Source organism: Schistocerca cancellata, chromosome 3, assembly GCF_023864275.1.
Source record: "Schistocerca cancellata isolate TAMUIC-IGC-003103 chromosome 3, iqSchCanc2.1, whole genome shotgun sequence".
Taxonomy (NCBI): Eukaryota; Metazoa; Arthropoda; class Insecta; order Orthoptera; family Acrididae; genus Schistocerca; species Schistocerca cancellata.
In genome coordinates this window covers 451,105,664-451,127,852 of record NC_064628.1, presented here as the reverse complement: position 1 = coordinate 451,127,852, position 22,189 = coordinate 451,105,664, and the positions used below count along the sequence as shown (strand labels likewise).

At 42.6% G+C, this 22,189-nt stretch overlaps 1 protein-coding gene across 1 annotated transcript in view; it reads right to left on the bottom strand.

The window, feature by feature from the left end:
- The window catches only part of LOC126176363 (regulating synaptic membrane exocytosis protein 2-like), a 165,519-nt gene that overhangs the window by 107,369 nt on the left and 35,961 nt on the right, over nt 1-22,189 (bottom strand). Inside the window, exons 2-3 of the mRNA XM_049923518.1 lie at nt 9,974-10,158; nt 4,597-4,760 (exon numbers count right to left, since the gene is read on the bottom strand). Of these exons, the coding sequence (XP_049779475.1) occupies nt 4,597-4,760; nt 9,974-10,158 (349 nt within the window). The remainder of the gene's footprint in view (nt 1-4,596; nt 4,761-9,973; nt 10,159-22,189) is intronic.

Here is a 22,189-nt window from a genome sequence, read left to right as displayed (position 1 = left end):
AGATAATGATACAGAACCTTCCTTATTTTATCTGTGTTAGTCAACGAAAAAGACCAAAGAAATTGTATCACTCTCGTGTCTTCGATTCTTGTATAGATGATAGGTGCCATTGTACGCTGGATATAATTGTGTGTAAGTTCCGTAAAACTATTCAGATTATAAACAATATTTCCGTGTAATAACATGTACCTTTTGTAAAGCTCGCACCTCTCATATGAATGAATCAATATTTTGTGTAATTTTTTTGTTTTAGCGTGTGCACCGGAGGGGACCACAATTTCTCTAGCAGCTTAGGTCGGCCATTACGCTGGCAAAACAATTATTCTAAATAAATCATTTATTAAATGTAAATGTTAATGCAGGAGAGTTCTCTGTTTTTCTCATTCAGTGTTCTAAAGTCAGTAAAATTAATTTAAAACTTAAATCATTAATATTTTCGTTGCATTGAGTCCGGTAAAATTATGATTAGCCGCTTGACGACAGATGATGAGAAGCTCCTTAGCTGTGTCTTGCTAATGAAAAATAATTAAAGTAATTTATTACCTTTCATGAAAATAAAAATTTCTCGGGTATTAATTGTCGTTTTAAAATTGGTACAAAATTGAAGTAGTCGCCATCAGGCCCCTGAGAACTAATTTTTATTACAACGTTCCGTATAATATAGTAGATTTTTATTAATAATAGCAGCCACTCACGCAAACTTAACCCTAGAAGGCGCTGAGTAGCGCGCTGTTTCAAAAATTGTTACGTACGCACTTCAGTAAATCCAAAGTAAGTGCTTGTGGTGGTACTGAGTTTGCTTAACAGTCTCATGCTAGCCAAAATCGGAACCCAAGGCTAATGATGACCATTTCCCTTTAAATCAAGTACCACAACAGAAACAGGAAATTACAATTTTAAATAATATTATCACCCACCAAATAAAAATTTTTATTATTTTTTTTTATATACCGCTACATCACCTAAGCAAGTGTTGCAAGGATTTCCACTTGTTTCAAAATCTACCTGTCCCTTCAAATCCTTGAACGACATGTACTCCTACCAAGTTTCCATTCCCTTTACTCTTTCCCACCATTACGCAGTATCACCTGATGAAATTGCCATACCTCGTCAGACATGTGGATTCCTTTCTGAGGGTATGTTTCCTGCAAAATCGAATCCTGATACCCTAGAACGTTCTCAATGCCTGAGGACGCTGCCTGCCGTTGTGCTTGTCTCACCACAGCCCGATTTCCTTACATCTCTCACATTCCACGTTATTATTTAAGTTAATTTCAATCGCTATCCCATCATAGACCCTAAAATTATTCCTCAGATCCAACCATACTATTAACTACAACCATCGTCTTCTACCACACCAAATTAAGACACCATGCACCCATTCACTATATAACTGCGTTTCTATTAATCCGGTACCACCAACATACCTTGGTTTCACTCTTTCCAATAGGCATTCTAAATCCCTTCTCACATCACCTTTTTACCGAATCATATCTTCATCGAAATCCCTAATCTAAAAAGTGTTTCCAGGAGCCGATAGTACCATCACCCTTTACAGTTTTCAATACCGCACGTCTGATCTCGTCATTCCGACCAATGTTTTTAATGTTTTTTTATTGTTTACCTAAAAAACTGAAGAGTGGCAGCATGGGCATTGTCAGTCGGACCTCCACCCAAATCGGGGAATGGAAACAACAAATAAATAAATAAAAACAACTTTCACAGGTGAAAAGCATTCCAACACAACTAGACGCAGCTGATGTGTCATCGGGGCTCGACTTGGTATCATAACTCCTCTCTTTACTACATATTATGCTTCATAATTAATTTGTCCACATCGGAGTTCGAAAATACGTGTTAGGCGTAGTGTGGTTTATCGGGCTGTTGTATGTTCTGTCTTTTTTCAGTACACCTGTCCACATCAAATGCGAAATTTATAGTGGAAGATAAGCTATACGATTCAACCTGTTATCTTAAATCGTTATCACAATGAAGCTGAACCACCGTAACAAATTCGAGACTCCGGGAAGATACGTAAGGTTCACGAACTGTAGCGAAACAGAAAATAATGAAAAATAATGAGGGATATACATAACGTAACGAGAACTTCACTCAAACTATATACCTCAAATGTAATAAGCTATAGTGCCACGATTAATTTGACGGGCTTATCATATCCTAGTCAACCACCTCGTTATGCGGTGCGTATCGGAAAGGTGGCAAGTGCGAGAATTATCGCACAGTCAGCTTAACAGCTCATGCATCGAAGCTGCTTACAAGAATAATATACAGAAGACTGGAAAACAAAATTGAGAATGCGCTAGGTGACGATCAGTTTGGCTTTAGGAAAAGTAAAGGGACGAGAGAGGCAATTCTGACGTTACGGCTAATAATGGAAGCAAGGCTAAAGAAAAATCAAGATACTTTCATAGGATTTGTCGACCTGGAAAAAGCGTTCGACAATATAAAATGGTGCAAGCTGTTCGAGATTCTGAAAAAAGTAGGGGTAAGCTATAGGGAGAGACGGGTCATATACAATATGTACAACAACCAAGAGGGAATAATAAGAGTGGACGATCAAGAACGAAGTGCTCGTATTAAGAAGGGTGTAAGACAAGGCTGTAGCCTTTCGCCCCTACTCTTCAATCTGTACATCGAGGAAGCAATGATGGAAATAAAAGAAAGGTTCAGGAGTGGAATTAAAATACAAGGTGAAAGGATATCAATGATACGATTAGCTGATGACATTGCTATCCTGAGTGAAAGTGAAGAAGAATTAAATTATCTGCTGAACGGAATGAACAGTCTAATGAGTACACAGCATGGTTTGAGAGTAAATCGGAGAAAGACGAAGGTAATGAGAAGTAGTAGAAATGAGAACAGCGAGAAACTTAACATCAGGATTGATGGTCACGAAGTCAATGAAGCTAAGGAGTTCTGCTACCTAGGCAGTAAAATAACCAATGACGGACGGAGCAAGGAGGACATCAAAAGCAGACTCGCTATGGCAAAAAAGGCATTTCTGGCCAAGAGAAGTCTACTAATATCAAATACCGGCCTTAATTTGAGGAAGAAATTTCTGAGGATGTACGTCTGGAGTACAGCATTTTATGGTAGTGAAACATGGACTGTGGGAAAACCGGAACAGAAGAGAATCGAAGCATTTGAGATGTGGTGCTATAGACGAATGTTGAAAATTAGGTGGACTGATAAGGTAAGGAATGAGGAGGTTCTACACAGAATCGGAGAGGAAAGGAATATGTGGAAAACACTGATAAGGAGAAGGGACAGGATGATAGGACATCTGCTAAGACATGAGGGAATGACTTCCATGGTACTAGAGGGAGCTGTAGAGGGCAAAAACTGTAGAGGAAGACGGACATTGGAATACGTCAAGCAAATAATTGAGGACGTAGGTTGCAAGTGCTACTCTGAGATGAAGAGGTTAGCACACGAAAGGAATTCGTGGCGGGCCGCATCAAACCAGTCAGTAGACTGATGACAAAAAAAAAACAAAAAAAAAAATCGGAAACAAAGGTACTCAGAAAGACAAGTCTGTTAAGCCAACACAACTTCCATTTCCTATTACGGGTCATTTATATCGTTACACTGAATTTTTTCCGTGTAAGAAATGACGATGATGTTTGGATTGTGGGGAGCTCAACTGCGAGGTTATCAGCACCCGTACAAATTCCCAAGCTTTGTTCATTCCAGTCTCCCCACTTGCATGAAGGATGATGAAATGATGAGTCCAACACAAACACCCAATCATCTCGAGGCAGGTGAAAATCCCTGACTCCGCGCGCTTCCCACGCCCGGGTTCCCGGGTTCGATTCCCGGCGGGGTCAGGGATTTTCTCTGCCTCGTGATGACTGGGTGTTGTGTGATGTCATTAGGTTAGCCAGGTTTAAGTAGTCCTAAGTTCTAGGGGACTGATGACCATAGATGTTAAGTCCCATAGTGCTCAGAGCCCCTGACTCCGCCGGTAATCGAACCCGGAAATTGGAAATTTGCTCGGAAATGGAAAAAGTGACCTCGAGACCACGAGCTGCGGACCCGTGAAAGAAAGGCGCGACACATTAATTATTCTATGAAAAATAAATCAGAATTTTTCAGCATTTCAGGAATCTGGGATATGTTATGTTTCTAAACGCGCAGGAAAATTGTTATGTCAAAGCTGCTGTGTTGATCATGTCATCCGTCGTAGTCAACGCTTTACGTCGTATAGTTAACTCGATCCCGTTTGTAAAACTACGATTCGGTAAGTAGCGCTATCTGACTGCATTCGCCTACAATGTAGTAGCACAAAAATACCTCCACACTATGTGGAATCAGTCTCGAAAACTTTGTATGTCACACGAGCAGCTAAGTGTAAAACGAACTGGGAATGTATACAACAGCAGCTTTGGTGTTTACTCCTCGGTGTGTTTTAATGTTATTTCTTTATTGCAAAGACAGTGAGAACACTATACTGACTATGGAAAATTGGAAAATGAGAAACTTTTTTTTATAATTGGCCAACTATAAAATACTCCATCTACAAGTTGGTACATGTCGAAAGAGTCATATATGACGGCAATGCAGCACAGCACTCACCGAGGAAGACGCTGTCACGGTCGGGGCAGAAGTCCCAGAGGGTGACCTCCAGACTGCGCTCCATCAGGTCCTCACCCGGCACGTTGGGAAAGTCGAAGGTTGCGTTCCAGATTGGGTTTTGCGTCGGCTCTGCCACGCTCGACTTGACGACGTGTTGCTCGTTCCTGAAAATCAAATACCGTTTTATCCGCAGATGAGGTGAGGAAATTTGCTATTGTTGGTCGACGTTTCTTGATCTCACAGCATAGTTGTTTTATTTTAACGGCTTACAACTTCTACAGAAGTCGGATAGATGTGTGTGAGAACATATCGTGCCTTATCTATTTCCCAAAATATGAATGGTTTTCAACCCTTTACGACTTGTGTACGAAGATTTTAATTCATATAACAATGCACAAATAAAACAACATCCTGTGCCAACAGCACTTTACTGTATCCACTAAATATTCCGAGAGCTACATTCACGGTAATCAATGAGTGAATTTCTTTGTTTCACATCTTCAATCGCATTAGTGGCTTCACCATGGGACTGATTGTTAATTGCTAGTGAGATGGTAATGAAGGTCATATACTCGTTCCATTTCGTATGTGCACCAAAGTAAAACAATGGCTGCATTCATACGTGGTGCTGCCACCTGCCGTCTATGAGTGGTTATTGCACGTTGACGTCGAACTTAGGCGGTGGTCACATTAATGCGACTGATTCTCATAGAAACATATATAAAATGCTTTACTCTAATAGTTATAATTGTGTTCATTAATACTTTGTTCGTCGCTCTAGTGTAATATTTCTTTGTGTCGACAGTCTCTGACATTTGGTGCTGCAAGCCACATTTCCTCTGCTGTGCCTCACCCGCAACCTACTTCGTCAAGTATTTTCGAAACATATTGGAATTTCTGTCTTCCCCTATTGTTTTTACCCTCTACAGGTTCCTTAAGTACCATGAAAGTTATTACTTGATGTCTTAATATTTATCGTATTATTCTGTCTCTTCTTCTTCTAATTGTTTTCCACATGTTGTTCTCGCCGATTATGCAGAGAACCTCCTCATTTCTTATGTCTACCTAATTTTCAACATATTTATATATCACATCTTCTCAAACTGTTTGAATCTTTTCTTTTCCGGTTTTCAAGAAAATTGACGTGATACAAAATGGTAGCGTTATTTCATCATTGGTATTTAACTCAGTACTACCTTTGTGAACACAGATCTGTGATCGTATGAATGGTAGGACTCCTATTTATTTCAGTCATCTCCACGTATGATCAGAACAATCAGTGTTCCCGTTAGATTTTGGGTTCCTTATTCCTTTAAAACAGAATGCTTACAAAATCATTTTGTTATCCGTCTGTATGTCCCTCTGTTAAGACCCCTTTTTCTCAGGAACAAGTAGACGTATCAAGTTGAAACGTATCTCACGTACCAAGGCATACGGTAGCTTGACTATGTAAAACGTTTAAGCTTCTAAGTCAATGAGACCAAAAAAGTTTTTATACTCACAAGCACGCCACAGGGTATTCGTCGTTGACCTAGAATCACGAAATTTGCTAAGAAGCAGGGTTTCACGGTAGAAGTAAAAGAAAAAAATACGAAAATTGTTTATTTGTAATTATTTCAATCGAAAATTCCTTTGATAATTTCTTATCTGTCTGTCTGTCTGTTAATGCCATTTCCTGTCAAAAACCGGCAGACGTGCAAAGTTAAAATTTATCTCTCTTACTAAGGTCTATGGTCCGTAGGCAGTGTAAAACGTTTAAGCTTCTAAGCCAAGGAAATAATGACATATTTAGTCATTTATGTCATATATTTTGATAGTTGTAAACTCGCTCATTAAAAAATATAGCGTACGCTGCAGGGCCCCACAATCATGAAATTTGGCAGGAGGCAATGTTTCACAGTACAAGTAAAGAGAAAAAAAAATTAAACTGTAATTATATCGTATCAAAAATATATTTTTGTCATTTAAACTTATATTGCATTTATAATTCGGCAACAGAAAAATATTATTCCGGTAGTCGAAAGACAGGTGGTATTACGTATCATAAAATTATATATGTCGACAACAGTTCCGAAAGGATCGGCAGACAGTTGAGATTTAAAAGTATTGAACCGGCTTTCTTCATTCCAAATAACGTTGGCACAAAGTATAGGCACAAGAACATTCCGCTTGTTCCAAATACAATATAATGCAACCGGGGTGTATTGCATCACTTGCAATGATTGCCCCATGCGGTATATCGGACAAACAGGCAGGAGATTTAGCACCAGCTTCGAAGAACATCTTAGGGTTTCTAGCTCAAAATCTGCCTTGAGTACCCACCTTCGTCAGCAGAGGCATTTCGTCACCGATCTCACCATAACTAAGGGCCACACTTGAAGTGTCCTGGAGGAGTTAGAAATTATGAGATCCATTAGTCGTTTTCCACACCAAATCCTGAATGGACAAACGGAGTTGAGACATCGTAGCATTTTGCCAAATTTCCATTGCCTTAAGTGAGTGGACATAATATTCTACACTTTCTTCACCCAGTCCTTCTTTTTTACTCCTCGGCTTTTCGATTTTCCTCACCTTGCTTCCCTACTTCCTATGCATCCGTCTTGTTATCTTAGGTTTTCCACCTCTTCGTTGCAAGTGTGTTTTTAAAGTTTTTGTAAATTTCCTTAAATTTTATCTACTGTTAATAAGTATCAAAATTCACTACAGTCTTGGATTCAAAGTGAAGAATTATTTGAAGAATTTTTACTAAAGAATAATTTTTAGAAATTTAATGTATTAAAGTTTTAAGGTTTATTCAATGAACTCTGCCGGCACATATGTTTCGTTGCCCAGATATACGCACATGATGTTCCTCTTTTAAGCTCTAGTTTGAGCATAACTTTCGTTATTAACGAAAAATGTCAGCTGTCACTATCACGTTGATATTCTACAGACTGTTTTTCAAAAAAGGTTTTGTACTTTTTATCCCAATATTCCTGTTTTCATTCACCATTTGTGTAGGAACCGCTGGCCGCTGTGGCCAAGCGGTTCTAGGCGCTTCAGCCTGGAACCGCGCTGGTGCTACGGTCGCAGATTCGAATCCTGCCTCGGACATGGATGTGTGTGATGTCCTTAGGTTAGTTAGGTTTAAGTAGTTCTAAATCTAGGGGACTGACGATCTCAGATGTTAAGTCCCATAGTGCCCAGAGCCATTTGAACCATTTTGTGTAGGAGCCATCTACTACATTGGAATTTGGCTGTTTTTGTTCTGTGACACATCGTCTTTTAGCGGTGTTTTGTTTTGACGGACAACGAGTGTCGGATAAAAAGATTCCGAGTTCTTCCGCTGTAATGCTTTAGTCATGTGAATAGTAACATTTTGATATCCTCATGTAAAAGTTTTTAATATTTAATTTTTTTAAAATCTTAAAATAATTTACTATACCAGTGTATGTCTCAGGGTTATTCCTTCTGGATTTATTTTCGTACAGATGTTCACCTGAAGACGTGACTTCTAATGCCACGAAACCGGTAGTGATCCAGTAACAAAGGACTAAATACAGCTGAAGCGGTTGTTAATACCCAAGATGAATACTCACAGCTGTGGTTGCCCCACCACAAGATAGTCTATACACGTGTCTCGGCTTATTCTCAGATACTCGACCGTTTCTGAAACAAACGACGATCACGGTTTTCGAGGTGTTTTCCAGGTACTTTATGTACATAGTGGTCAGCACCATGGCGTTTTCAATTTTGCGCCCCGTGTTCGAAACCCGATTATTACTTTTATTTTTGGTTTTCATTTGTATACCCATGTCTGCAGAACATTATTGCACGAAAATTTTCCAGTGTATACTGATAAAACGTTGTCCTTATTCATCTACTAACTGTATGTCAGATGAATGAATTAAAAAATGAGAAAATTATTTGAAAAGTGTTTTTGGTGAAGTTCTTGCAGTGTATCTTGGTTCATGATCAACTGCAAGAACCAGTTTTCGGAAAAGTGATCCGTCATACATGGTTTGGCGCGAAATAACTGCAAACGCTCGGAATCATCACGAATATTAATGATGTTTCTTTCCCGAGTGAGATTTTTACGAAGAAATGTCACTGTGGCAAACCTGCCCTGGCACGATGCTCGTGGTGTTCGGAATATCAGTGTTTCCAGTTTTTCTACGACCGGCATCATGCAAAGGTATTCACCAAATCTTCCTGGAGAATAAATATATGGGTGAAATATGAGAATTAATTGATATGAGAATGAAATATCACAATATGAAAATTTTAAAAAGATAGCAACTCATTAACATACCATAGAAACGCATATATTATGTTACACATCTGTGACACTTATTGTGAAATTCAGTTGTAATTTCGCAATTAATATAATACACTTGTATCCCCTAATTTGATAAGAGACAATCGTATAGTAATCTTCCACGGACATGAGTAGATAAATGAAAGCATTAAAAATAAAAGTAAATAAAAACTGTTATCGGGTTCCGAATAAGGGGTGCAAAATTAAGAAGCCGAGACGCTAAACAGTTTTTTTTTTCAAATAAGAAAGAAACAAAAGCAGACTTACTTCTATGTGGTTTATGTCACTAAACGAAAAAAAAAAAACATTTCCAGTCGTGGTCCACAGCAATTTTTGTTTATTTTTATTCATTAAACAAAAAAGACAAACAGGGCCACAGAAAAGAAATAATTCTCTAGCAATAAACCTGAAAAGGGACCATGAGGAAAATACCAAGAGGACCAGTTAACTCAACTACTTTTTTGTGTTTTTTTAAAATTTGTTTTAAAGTTAGCAAAAGCGAGGTAATAAGGATGAAACATCCGAAAAGGAATTCTGCACTTCATCCTACTCCTTGACGATTAAATGCCAGGTACGACACATTCACAAAGAGCTCACGATAGCGTGGCAGCCTTTGCATGGCCAATTTGCCGAAGTGTCCGGTTCACACCCGCACCCCATTACGCAATGACATAATGCTCGGTAAGCCACGTAATCGTATTGTTCTGCGTTCTGGGAAAGAAGTTTGAATCGGGATACAGGAGAATCCAACAGGAGATTGCCGCTTTCGTCGTCCTGGCAACAAAGCTCTGAGCCACCATTTCGTCTAAGAACATCGCGCGGTGAAAGGCGCATGAAGTACGTGGAATATACCTCGAAAACTCTGACCGCCGTTTTTTCAGAAACGAGTGAGTATTCACCGATAAGCCGAGGCATGTGTTCGCTTATTTTGACTCCTCTTCCAGCGTGTGAAGTTCCTGGGAAATCAGGTGATGGCACTTGTCGTGTTCTCCACGTGAGCTCATAATGAATATAGGGGCTGAAGGAGGTGGTGGGGGGGGGAGGGGGAGGGGGTAGCCAGAGCGCGTGGAGAGTACTCACGTGGCGGGCAGCAGGCGCAGCTTGAGGAAGGCCTCGGGCAGCGTGCCGAACCCGGTGTCGTCGCGCGGGGGCAGGTCGTCTGCGGCGAGCACGGACACGACCAGCTCGCGGCGCTCGTCGTGGTAGAAGACCTGCAGCTGGACGCGGCCCGACACGGGCGCCAGAGGCTGCTGCGGCGCCGACGGCTGCGAGGCGGCCGTCCCGCCAGCGGGGCCCGCCGTGGCCACCGCCGCCGCCGCCGCCACCAGCTTCTCCCGCGCCATCTGCTCCTGCAGCACGCGCACACCCGCCTCAACTCTTTCGTTTAGGGGAAAGCTACGAAAACGAAAAAAAATCGTTGGCTCTGATAAAAAAAAAGTATTTTTTGTTCTAATAGTTCTATGTGAAATTAACACATGCAAGTAACAGATGATCCAGTTCGATTGTGTGAAATATGCATGTCTTGCTTACTAGTTGCGCAGCTGGTAATCTTCACTTCATTCGGTATACACTGAGGTGACAAAAGTCGTGGGACAGCGACATGTACACTACTGGCCATTAAAATTGCTACACAAAGAAGATATGCAGATGATAAACCGGTATTCATTGGACAAATATTTTATACTAGAACTGACATGTGATTACATTTTAACGCAATTAGAGTGCCTAGATCCTGAGAAATCAGTACCCAGAACAACCAACTCTAGCCGTAATAACGGCCGTGATACGCCTGGGCGTTGAGTCAAACAGAGCTTGGATGGCGTGTACAGGTACAGCTGCCCATGCAGCTTCAACACGATAACACACTTCATCAAGAGTACTGACTGGCGTATTGCGACCAGCCAGTTGCTCGGCCAACATTGACCAGACGTTTTCAATTGGTGAGAGATCTGGAGAATGTGCTGGCCAGGGCAGCAGTCGAACCTTTTTAGTATCCAGAAAGGCCCGTACAGGACCTGCAACATGCGGTGGTGCATTATCCTGCTGAAATGTAGGGTTTCGCCTGGATCAAATTAAGGGTAGACCCACGAGTCGTAACACAAGTGAAATGCAACGTCCACTGTTCAAAGTGCCGTCAATGCGAACAAGAGGTGACCGAGACGTGTAACCAATGGCACCCCGTACCATCACACCAGATGTTATGCCAGTATGGCGATGACGAATACACGCTTCCAATGTGCGTTCACCGCGATGTCTCAAAACACGGATGCGAGCATCATGATGCTGTAAACAGACCCTGGATTCATCCGAAAAAAATGACGTTTTGCCATTCGTGCACCCAGGTTCGTCGTTGAGTACACTATCGCAGGCGTTCCTGTCTCTGATGCAGCGTCAAGGGTAACCGCAGCCATGGTCTCCGAGCTGATAGTCCATGCTGCTGCAAACGTCGTTGAATTGTTCGAGCATATGGTTGTTGTCTTGCAAACGTCCTCATCTGTTGACTCATGGATCGAGACGTGGCTGCACGATCCGTTACAGCCATGTGGATAAGATGCCTGTCATCTCGACTGCTAGTGATACGAGGCCATTGGGATCCAGCACGGCGATTCGTATTACCCTCCTGTACCCACCGATTCCCTATCTGCTAACAGTCATTGGATCTCGACCAACGCAAGCAGCAATGTCGTGATACGATAAACCGCAATCGCGATAGGCTACAATCCGACCTTTATCAAAGTCGGAAACGTGATGGTACGCATTTCTCCTCCTTACACGAGACATCACAACAGCGTTTCACCAGGAAACGCCGGTCAACTGCTATTTGTGTATGAGAAATCGGTTGGAAACTTGACTCATGTCAGCATGGTGAAGTGTCCCCACCGGCGCCAACCTTGTGTGAATGGTCTGAAAGGCTAATCAATTGCATATCACAGCATCTTCTTCCTGCCGGTTAAATTTCGCGTCTGTAGCACGTCATCTTCGTGGTGTAGCAATTTTAAGGGCGAGTAGTGCACACACACAGACGGCAGTGGTATTGGCGGAGCTGTCGTTTGTAATCAGGCGATTCATGCGAAAAGGTGGCCGAGGTGATTATGGCTGCACGACGGGAATTAACAGACTCTGAAAGCACAATAGTAATTGTATCTAGAAATATGGGACATTCCATTTCGGCAGTCGTTAGGGAATTCAGTATCAACAGTGTGCCAGGAATACCAAATTTCAGGCATTACCTCGCACTACGGACAACGTAGTGACCGATGGCCTTCGCCTAACGACCAGAGCAGCGGCGATAGCGTAGAGTTGTCAGTGCTACAGGACAAGCAACACTGCGTGAAATAACAGCAGATATCAATGTTAGACGTACGACGAACGTATCCGCTAGGACAGTGCGGCGAAATTTGGTGTTAATGGGCTATGGCAGCAGACGACTGACGCGAGTGCCTTTGCAAACAGCGGGATATCGCCTGCAGCGCCGCTCCTGGGCGCGGTTGGACCCTTGAAAACCGGAAAACCGTGTCGTAATCAGATGAGTCCCGTTTTCTGTTGATAAGAGCTGATGACAGGATTCGAATTTGGCGCAGGGCTCACGAAGTCATGGACCCAAATTGTCAAGAAGGTATTGTGCAAGCTGGGGGTGGCTCGATAATAATGTGAGCTGTGTTTACATGAAATGCACTGGGTCCTCTGGTTCAACTGGACCGATTATGACCGGAAATCGCAATTTTCGGCTGCTTGGAGACCAATTGCAGCCTTTCATGGACTTCATTTCATCAGAGACAATGCGCCATGTCACCGGGCTACAATTGTCCGCCGTTCGTTTTAAGAACAGTCTGGATAATGCGAGCGAATGATTTGGCCACCCAGATCCCCGGACATGAATCCTAGCAATCATTTATGAGACATAATCGTGGGGTCAGTTCGTGCATAAAATCCTGCACCGGCAGCACTTTCACTATTATGGATGCCTATTGAGGCAGCGTGGCTCAATATTCTCCGAGGGACTCCTAACGACTTGTTGAGTGCATGCCTCGTCGAGCTGCAGCACAACACCGGGCAGAGGGAGATCCTACACGGTATTAAAAGGTATATCATGACTTTTGTCACCCCAGTGTATTTTGTGGAGGTGGACCTCTACAGCTCACATATGAAAAACGTTATGTTTTAAACAGAAACAGTGGCTGATAAATAATTCTTTATTCATTACTGGCATTGATCTTCACATCATCTTGAGGTATAGCTTTAAAATACCCGAAAATTATGTGATGAGCGAAAACGGTTGCAAATAAAGAAATATTTATTAGCAGCTGTCGGCGTTAGAAATACCAGAATTTTCTATATGTACACAGGATGCATCACCGGAAACATTCATGCTTTAATATTCTGAGATTGGTTGAAGATAACGTAATGAGTTCTTTCAGTAAATGATATTAGACACAGGCTGGCGTAGTTTTGTTCTGTGGATAATATTCTTTGTTTCTGAGACCACGAGTGTGTCAATATTCCTTTTCTGCCTTTTATTTACTTCATAATAGCGTTACGGCTTTGTACGGCGAATGCCGGAGAAGTACTAGTTATAAAATGGCGTTATTATTAAAAGTAAAGTTGTGTGGCATTGTTGGTTGGGAGACCCGAAGGACAGGTTCAATCCCTAATTGGCAAGGTTTTTCTGTCCTTGGGGCAGAATTGTACCTTTCCTTCGCGGTGTGTGTGAGTTGTGTGTTTTAGGTGAACCTGATAAGTGTAGGTGAGCGTAACGGATGTGTGTAGTGTGGTGTGACGAAAAGGGATAGGATGAAACCTGGTGTCAGCGCATAGCCTACTTCTCTGGAGTAACACCAAGGCGGCCGCCAAGCTTAAAGTCCTCATACGATGGACAGATCACTATCAACACTGGCAATTGCCCTTACTTCATTAGACACTGCGAAGAGGTTTGGCACAGTCTGACGGTCAGACCACCACCCTTCTTGCCCTTTGTGTAAAGGCAAAGGGAGAACAGTCATCATCACGTAGTGTACCTGGGCAGTCTCCCATCCAGGTAATGGCCACGCACGATTTTGCCTGACTTTGGTGACCTGACGAGAACCAATGTACTCAACGAGGCAAGGCCGTTGGCGCGGCATTATTACTAAGGAACATACAAAGCTTGCCGTTGATAGTGGTTATCCTACAGTAGGGGAGATCCTCAGCCATGTGGTGTTAGACCATATGGGAGGGGGGGGGGGGCTTCAACGCAGGTGTTTATCTTTCAAAAGAGCATTTAGTGGGTGTCAGTAGGGATATCCTGCATATGACTGTCATTGTGGAACGAGTGAAATTTTTCGATCTCAGTCGCATGGAGCACGCGTGGAGCGTGACTGAGAGGTGTAGTTTATCCTGGAGGAATGGGAACTGATTTCAGAGAGGGATTTCTGTATTCTTATATGGGAAATGGCTATGATAACAGTCACTTGATACTGAAGCTCTGGAATGGAAATAAAATTAAGCTAAATGATATAACGAACTACTATTTCCACGTTATTTTCGACACTTTTAGTGTTCAGCCCAGAAAGAGGTAAGGTGTTCAAAAATAATTTTGCACCATCCTCACGACTTGTATACGTTTACTAGCCTTTCCCTGCACCTTCACCCACGTTTGTGTTTGACACATATATTGGACACTCTTCCTCCTCCCCCTATCTGTGTCCACCTCTTCCTTCCTGTCTGTCTGTCGATTCACCCTCCCACATCTATCTATCTCCTCCTCCCTACTCCTCTTATCTGCTCCTCCTTCCCTCTTTGTCCATTTTTTCTAACCCCTCTCTCTGACCAAACGTTCCTCCCCCAACCTCTGACCATATCTTCCTCCTACTGTCTCTTTCCGTCTCCACCTTGCCCTCTGCCTTTTCCACCTGCCCACCACCCCTCACTAAGAGAGATGGTGCAGTAGCTAGTACACTGCACTTGCATTAGGGTGGAGAGCGGTTCAAATTTGTGTCCTGCCATCCACATTAAGGTTTCCTGTGATTTCTTTAAATCTCCCCAGGCAAATGCTAGGATGGTTCCTTTGAAAGGAAATGACCAATTTCCTTCCCCATCCTTGACACAATCCAAGTTTGTGCTCTGTCTCTAATGATCTCGATGTTGACAGTATGTTAAACTCAACCTTTCTTCCTTCCACCACTCTCCCCATTATTCACCTGCCTCCTGAATCTCCTACTCCCCTTTCTCTGTTCATTTCCTCCTTCCCTTCACTCTGGCTATCCATTTCTCTATCCATCTCCACCTGTCCCCAGCCATGTCCATCGGCAAATGTATCCCCTACAATAAAGCATGCCGATGCTACCCCCAAGGGTAGCCCTGCAAGGGAGGTTGATTTGGCAAGCTGATACTTTTCCTACACAACATGCCTGTTGTTGAAGACTAGAAAAAACACATTTTTGCCTGCATCTCCACTCCTATTGGAGCTAGAACGTTATAAAACACAGAGTGCTGATACTCATGAGTCCCTGGTTGAAATCTACACAGGGATTTTGGACGAGATCTTGGACATACATACAACAGATTTTTTTTTGTACTGAAAACCTCTTTCTCAATACTTTTAATACCTGTGCAATGGCGATAAGAGTGCCAGCATTCTCAGTGTGATTCATCAGTGTGTGCTGTGTCTATATTGTGCACTGTTAGTGTGTATACATGCCTTGACAGGTCACCTCAACCTTAGGCCTTGTGTACTTTGCCACTTGATGGCGAGAACAGTTGTCAGCAGTCGAAATACTGTACACCACAACGAAGTCATTCTAACAAAAACAGCCGCTACCATGGAAGACAATGTATTAAAGGTCTATCCCATAGTGCCCATCTACAGACAGCAGCATCAGCTGATGACTGGAACCTGCAAATTGGGCCGCTGCCCTTTCGAAGGCAAGAAGAAGAGTTATCAGCTGAGGCAGTAACAAACGATTCCAGAATTAAACTTTCTCTCTGCAGCGGAGTGTGCGCTGATATGAAAATTCCTGGCTTATTAAAAACGTGTTCTGGACCGAGACTCGAGCTCGAAACCTTTGTCTTTCGCTTGCAAGTGATCTACTGACTGAGATACCCTAATATGACTCACGACTCCTCCTCACAGCTTCACTTCCGCCAATATCTCATGTCCTTCCTTCCAAACTTCACAGAAATTCTGCTGCGAACCTTGTGAGACTAGTACCCCTGGAAGAAAGGATATTCCAGAGACATATCTTAGCCACAGTCTGGGGGATGTTTTCAGAATGAAATTTTCACTCTGAAAGTTTTGCATGAGAGATTATGTGAAGTTTGGAAGGCAGGAGACGAGGTACTGGCCATAGTGAAGCTGTGAGGATAGCCGATGAAAGGCAAAGGTCCCGAGTTCGGGTCTCGGTCCAGCACACAGTTTTAATATGCCAGGAAGTTTCAGCGAGCAATGGTCTTCACGTGATCAATCTGGCCCCTTAGCATCCAATGTGAACAACAATATAGACCCTGCCCTCAGCATGATTTGGAATGAAGAAGATGAGCGAGTGAATACCTGGAAAGGAACCCCTCACTGATGAGTGCAGGACTTATTGGACATCTGACGACCATTGTAGAAGAATTTGGTGGAGGTCATATTCCAGTTATCTGCTCTGGCATGGATTCCAGTAGGTACTGTAATGTAGTGGGTTGGTTAATTTTTGGGTGCTATTATGTAAGGGTGTGGGCGAATATCGTCGCTATGCAGTATTGGGACAGTATTCTCCAGCATACAGTGCAACCCCATATTCAACATTTGGACAATGGATTCGTCTTACAAGATGATAATATGCGAGTAAATCACTCCGGCCGGGATGGCCGAGCGGTTCTAGGCGCTACAGTCCGGAACCGCGCGACCGCTACGGTCGCAGGTTCGAATTCTGCCTCGGGCATGGATGTGTGTGATGTCCTTAGGTTAGTTAGGTTTAAGTAGTTCTAAGTTCTAGGGGACTGATGACCTTAGAAGTTAAGTCCCATAGTACTCAGAGCTATTTGAACCATGTTTTGAGTAAATCGCGCTGAACTTATGGTGGTCCTTTGTTTCGCAAGAGATAAAAGCATCCGAAGTGACTGGCCTGTTTTACTTGCTGGCATGAGCCTAGTTGAGCATGCTCAAGATTGGTTTAAACTTGCAGTACACCAATGAAGGAAAGCCCCTCACAAACCAGATTATCTCAGGAAACCGCCATCGTGGAGTCCAAGAGGCTTGAGCAACTACGTCTCGAGCACCTTTGTGAGCAGATTTTTGTTTTACAGATGTGCACTTTTTGATAGACTATCTTTTTTTACTGATTATTTCACGACATTTTTTAAAATTGCATGAAGCTTGTTCTTTAATTCCCTGCTAACACCTAACATCTACCCCATCGATCTTAAAGTCTAAAGTTTACACAAATTCACAGATTTTGAGGTAGTGGAAAACTTTGTTAGAGTAGTTTACAGCTGGTGATCGGCGCCGGCTGACATCTGAGGCACGTACGCAGCTCGTGGTCGTGCGGTAGCGTTCTCGCTTCCCACGCCCGGGTTCCCGGGTTCGATTCCCGGCGGGGTGAGGGATTTTCTCTGCCTCGTGATGACTGGGTGTTGTGTGATGTCCTTAGGTTAGTTAGGTTTAAGTAGTTCTAAGTTCTAGGGGACTGATGACCATAGATGTTAAGTCCCATAGTGCTCAGAGCCATCTGAGGCACCAAGCTCAAAGGTGCCACACCTGTAAGATTTCTGTGTTGGATGTATCACAGTTAACAGCAACCGCCTGGGGTGACAAGCAGAGGGAGGTGCTAGGAGCGTTGAATGTAAAATTTATATGTAGAGTGTATCCTTGGCATTAACGAGGACGCACTGAAAAGAAATGTCTCCGAATGATTTGAGAACTCATAAAGCTTCCTAAATAAAACACGTTGTTAGCATTCTACATCTTTATCCCTCATGTGTACCTATCTGCATCCCTTTACCGCCAGAGGGCTACGAACTATAGCGATTAACATGACGGTGTGTAACGTAGCTACGTCAGTATGTGAGAAAGCGGGCTGTAATCGAGTTTCGAGTTCGAAGAGCTCGTCAGGGAGGGAAGAAGAGAACAGTCTTTAACGTCCTGCCGACAACGTTATTATAAGAGACGGAAAGATCTCGTTCGTACTTGGAGTACCCTCTCCTTCACCATTGCAATGTTAAACCACAGACGGGCGCTGCGACTTCTGCAACGATCCGACGTCTTGGGTTCACTGTCATCAATCTTCATCCATAAAGTCTTCACGTGGCCCATTCGATTTTCATCTGTTTCCAAATCTTCGAGAATTTCACTTTGGTAGCGATGAAGAGCTGCAAGTGAGTTGTGCTACTGGCAATAAACCCAAACCTTGTACAATGACGGTATCAACAAATTGGTCTCTCTTTGGGAGAAATGTGTTCTTCGTCAGGTATTCTGAGAAATAAATATGCAGACACGAGGAATAAAGATGTAGGATGTTAATAATGTTTTTGTTATTTAAAAAGAGTTTTCAGATAACAAATTTTTCACCTCCCACCACCCCTCACCCCCCTGCCTCGGCTCTTGTTCTATTCGTTTATCTTGGGGTGCAGTGTATGAGGAGAATAAACGCTGCCACATCAAGAACCTGTGACTCAGAAGATTTTCTGAGTATTCATACGTTGGAGGCTATATACAAGGGCAGTCACTAGCCTTAAAACCCACGGAGATTACCACAAATGAACCTATTTAGCGAGGGCTTTAGACAGTTTTATCAGAGTTTACATAAGTATGGAAGTAAACGCGAATAATTACCTAGGGACCCGTCTCTGTTGGCTGGGATTCAAATATTGGCACTTCTTAATAGCACCTGCGCGCTTTTGAAGGGCACCCTCTCGATTAGTGATTCTGTATTTAGGGCTTGGGGGAGCATCGTTACAGCCACCTACGATCACTGGTATTCTATTTACGTATATCAATCACATTTGGGTCAGGGCCTTTTGTTATGACAGAAACTAATTTTACAATGGCTGTGGTGTATAGATATTATTGTGATACATGATTAATCAACAGGAAAGATTCTGGCCGTTGTATTCCCACGTACTGGGGGATAGAAAGACGTGTTGTCGTTTAGTGGTGCGATCCTATTTATTTGAAAGACATAAAATGATTTAACGTGGATATAAAAATCATTCCTAGTTAGGAAACTCATTTGAAAACAATGCTTTCCTAGATGACATGATGCTACCATAAGGCACCGGTAAGGAACGAAGTGTGATTGGTTTGGAAACAGTTGAATAACTAAATAGCTAGCTAGATATGCTAATTGGTACTTCATCTTCTGCTGCCTTTTGCTTTCTTCTACGGGTTCGGCGTTGTTACATGGGTTGAAGCAACGTTAGTGGTACCAGGTGGCCAAGAGTTAATATGGATCTGCAAAACAAAATTACTTAACAGGATTCAGAAATGGATTACGTTCGCTGATCGTGGTATGAAAAATGCAGATCCATCTTTGTATTTGCTTTTTCGAGCTTGGTTATGAACGTCAAGCTGATTTTCCTGGCTCTGTTGGAGATGGAATAACAGAGAATTATTGTGAAAGTGGTTCGACGAACTCTCTGCCAGGCACTTAAGTGTGATTTGCAGAGTATCGATGTAGATGTAGAGAACCAGTGCACATTGTGCAAACACACTAAGGGTCATCACACAGATCATCTATAGTGAACTGGAGAAAGAAGCAAACACCGCTCAAAAATGGCAACAGATGGAAAAGGGACAATCCTCATGGTTCATGGGCGCCTCCATATCGAACAGACGAGAGGCGAAATTATGGAGGACGTGGTGTTTACAGATGAGAGACAGCCAATGTCATATAAACATGCGATCCAGATTTACGTAGGAATCTGCGTGAAAAGGGCGAAGGGGTAAATATGAGGTGAGCGAAGACAGTGGCCAAGACTCTGACTTTGCCGTGAGATGGAATTCAACTCTAGTAGCCTTAGTTGTACATTGAAAGTCTTACTTAAACTGTAGTTATATTAGTTCCACGAATTAAGTAGGCACGAGGTGTTTTAGGCACTGGAAATACGATAAGATTAATTACGAGTAACAGGAACTTGGACATGCATGTGTGCACAGGATAACCGCATGAATTGTATTGAATAATAAGACGTCTTGAAACCCGCACAGCGCTATGAGATGAAGCAGGTTTCTTGAAGACAATGAAATTATCATAAAGAAAAGAAGGATATCACACAGGAGTAAATTTACAAGTCATAAATTCATTACATCTATTGTGGACCATACAGAATGAGAAAAATAATACACAATAACGTTGTTGAGATTGAGCCCTCAGGAGTCACAAATCGAAAGGCTGGCGACACACGTCATGTCTCAAGCAATTCATTGAATATGCCGTGTGAGTGAACAAATAACCAGTCTCGCAGCCGCAGTCGTGTGTATAAGAGAAAGGTTTGGGGGAGCTGTTATAAATTGCATTGGACGCCGTCCAGGTAAGGTTTAAACCATTGAGATGGTACTGGAAGATGAAAATGATGAAAGCATTGGATGAAATGTTGGAGACGTTTACGTTATAAGAGTCATTTGCTAGTTATACTTTAGATATTAGATGCGAGTAGCGACAAGCACTGAGCGGTAATTGTGGGTAATGATTGAGCACCGAGCCTCTTATGTTTTGCCGTAAGGCTGATGGAGTACCGAGCCTATGAGGATTTTTTAAAATTCTGTTTAAGTATGTCGTGGTGTGAGGCACTGAGCGTGATACAGAAAAGGATATATTAAGAACAAGCCACGTCAAGTGCTGATATTTGAGTCCGATCAACCAAAGACGTAGGATTTGTTTGCGAATTTTGTATATACTGTTCACAGGAAATGCGACTGTCATCCGGGAAAAGTCCGTTACTGTGATGTTAAAAATATTTTACAGCAAGACAAATATCACCCATGAATGTAATGATTGGGTGAGGAGTATTCTAACTTAAAAATAGAAGAAATGTGAGATCACAAATCCAGGTACGGAAACTAGGCTACGTAAATATTTTGCTGTTGTAATGAACACCATGATAGAATGTTTTGTGTTTTCTTACGCTGTCAGCCATATGTTATGCTCGACAGAATAGTAATCTGAGCTGCAGAATGACTAATTGTTTTCACGATTTGAGGATTGTAAAGAGGAGGATGTATCTGAAAGAGGGGAGAAAACCCATCTTGATAGCCATAAAGGAGCATGTTAGCACACGCTACCGGCGCAGTAGTGAACTGTAAGGCGCGCCAATAAACAAAACAATGTGAATGCTTCACTCAGCAGAGAGGATTCCATTCAGCATCTGTGGACATCTCAAGAAATGATAACCAGAGTCGCATGTGATCTATATTAACGGCATGCCCACTAACTATTAACCAGCTGACAAGTACTAATTTGTCGACTGTGTTCCAGTGATTAGAAATGAGGAATTGTGATACGTCTTTATCATCTGAAAAGCGTTCTTAACACGATAATTATTAAATTAACGTTCATTTGTTAAGAGGCCCTGTAGCCTGAGCTTAGTATTTTCATTTTCTAGGGTCCTTGGAACCCAGGCACATTTGTAAATTAATGAGTTTATCTTATGGATTTACTTTTTAGTTTCTTGAAAGCCAAAGGACCACAACACTCTGTTGCCTACTCACTACCTAAGGTCAGTTAGCCATAAATCTTGACGGCACATGTGTTAATAGTAGTTGTATTAAACAAGGATATTGCATGTAACAGCTCTTACGTCAATATTGCTTCCTTATGGCTAACATTAACGCTGTTTAGGGGCAATGCGATTGACATGACTAATACAAGCTGCACAGAATAGTGAGGCGGACACCTGACTACAGAGACCTCTGTCTGTGGAAGCGATGAGACCTTGACACACTGCTGAGATGAAGAGGCGGCTTCCAAAGAGTGATTCCTGCCGATGAGGCGCCAGCCTCTATCCCCCCCCGGCTGGAACCTACTTTCGGGGAGCGTATACCTGTGCACGCTGCCTATCCAGGCCAGCGGAGTACCCATGCCTGACGGGTTCCTAGCCATGGGCATCCCCACACCACTCACTGACTGACGCCGCCACAGGAGATTATGGTCTGCTGACCGGTTTGAGAAGCCGTGATGTCAACGACAATCTGATCACGGATCAGAGCTGCTGAGTACTTCTAATCCACATCTACGGCATTAATTATCAGGAGGATAGTAAATCAACATGCATCATTAGTGAACCTGTATGGGACGTCTGCACAAGGAACTGACTGTGAACTCATTGTTGTTTTGCCCACTA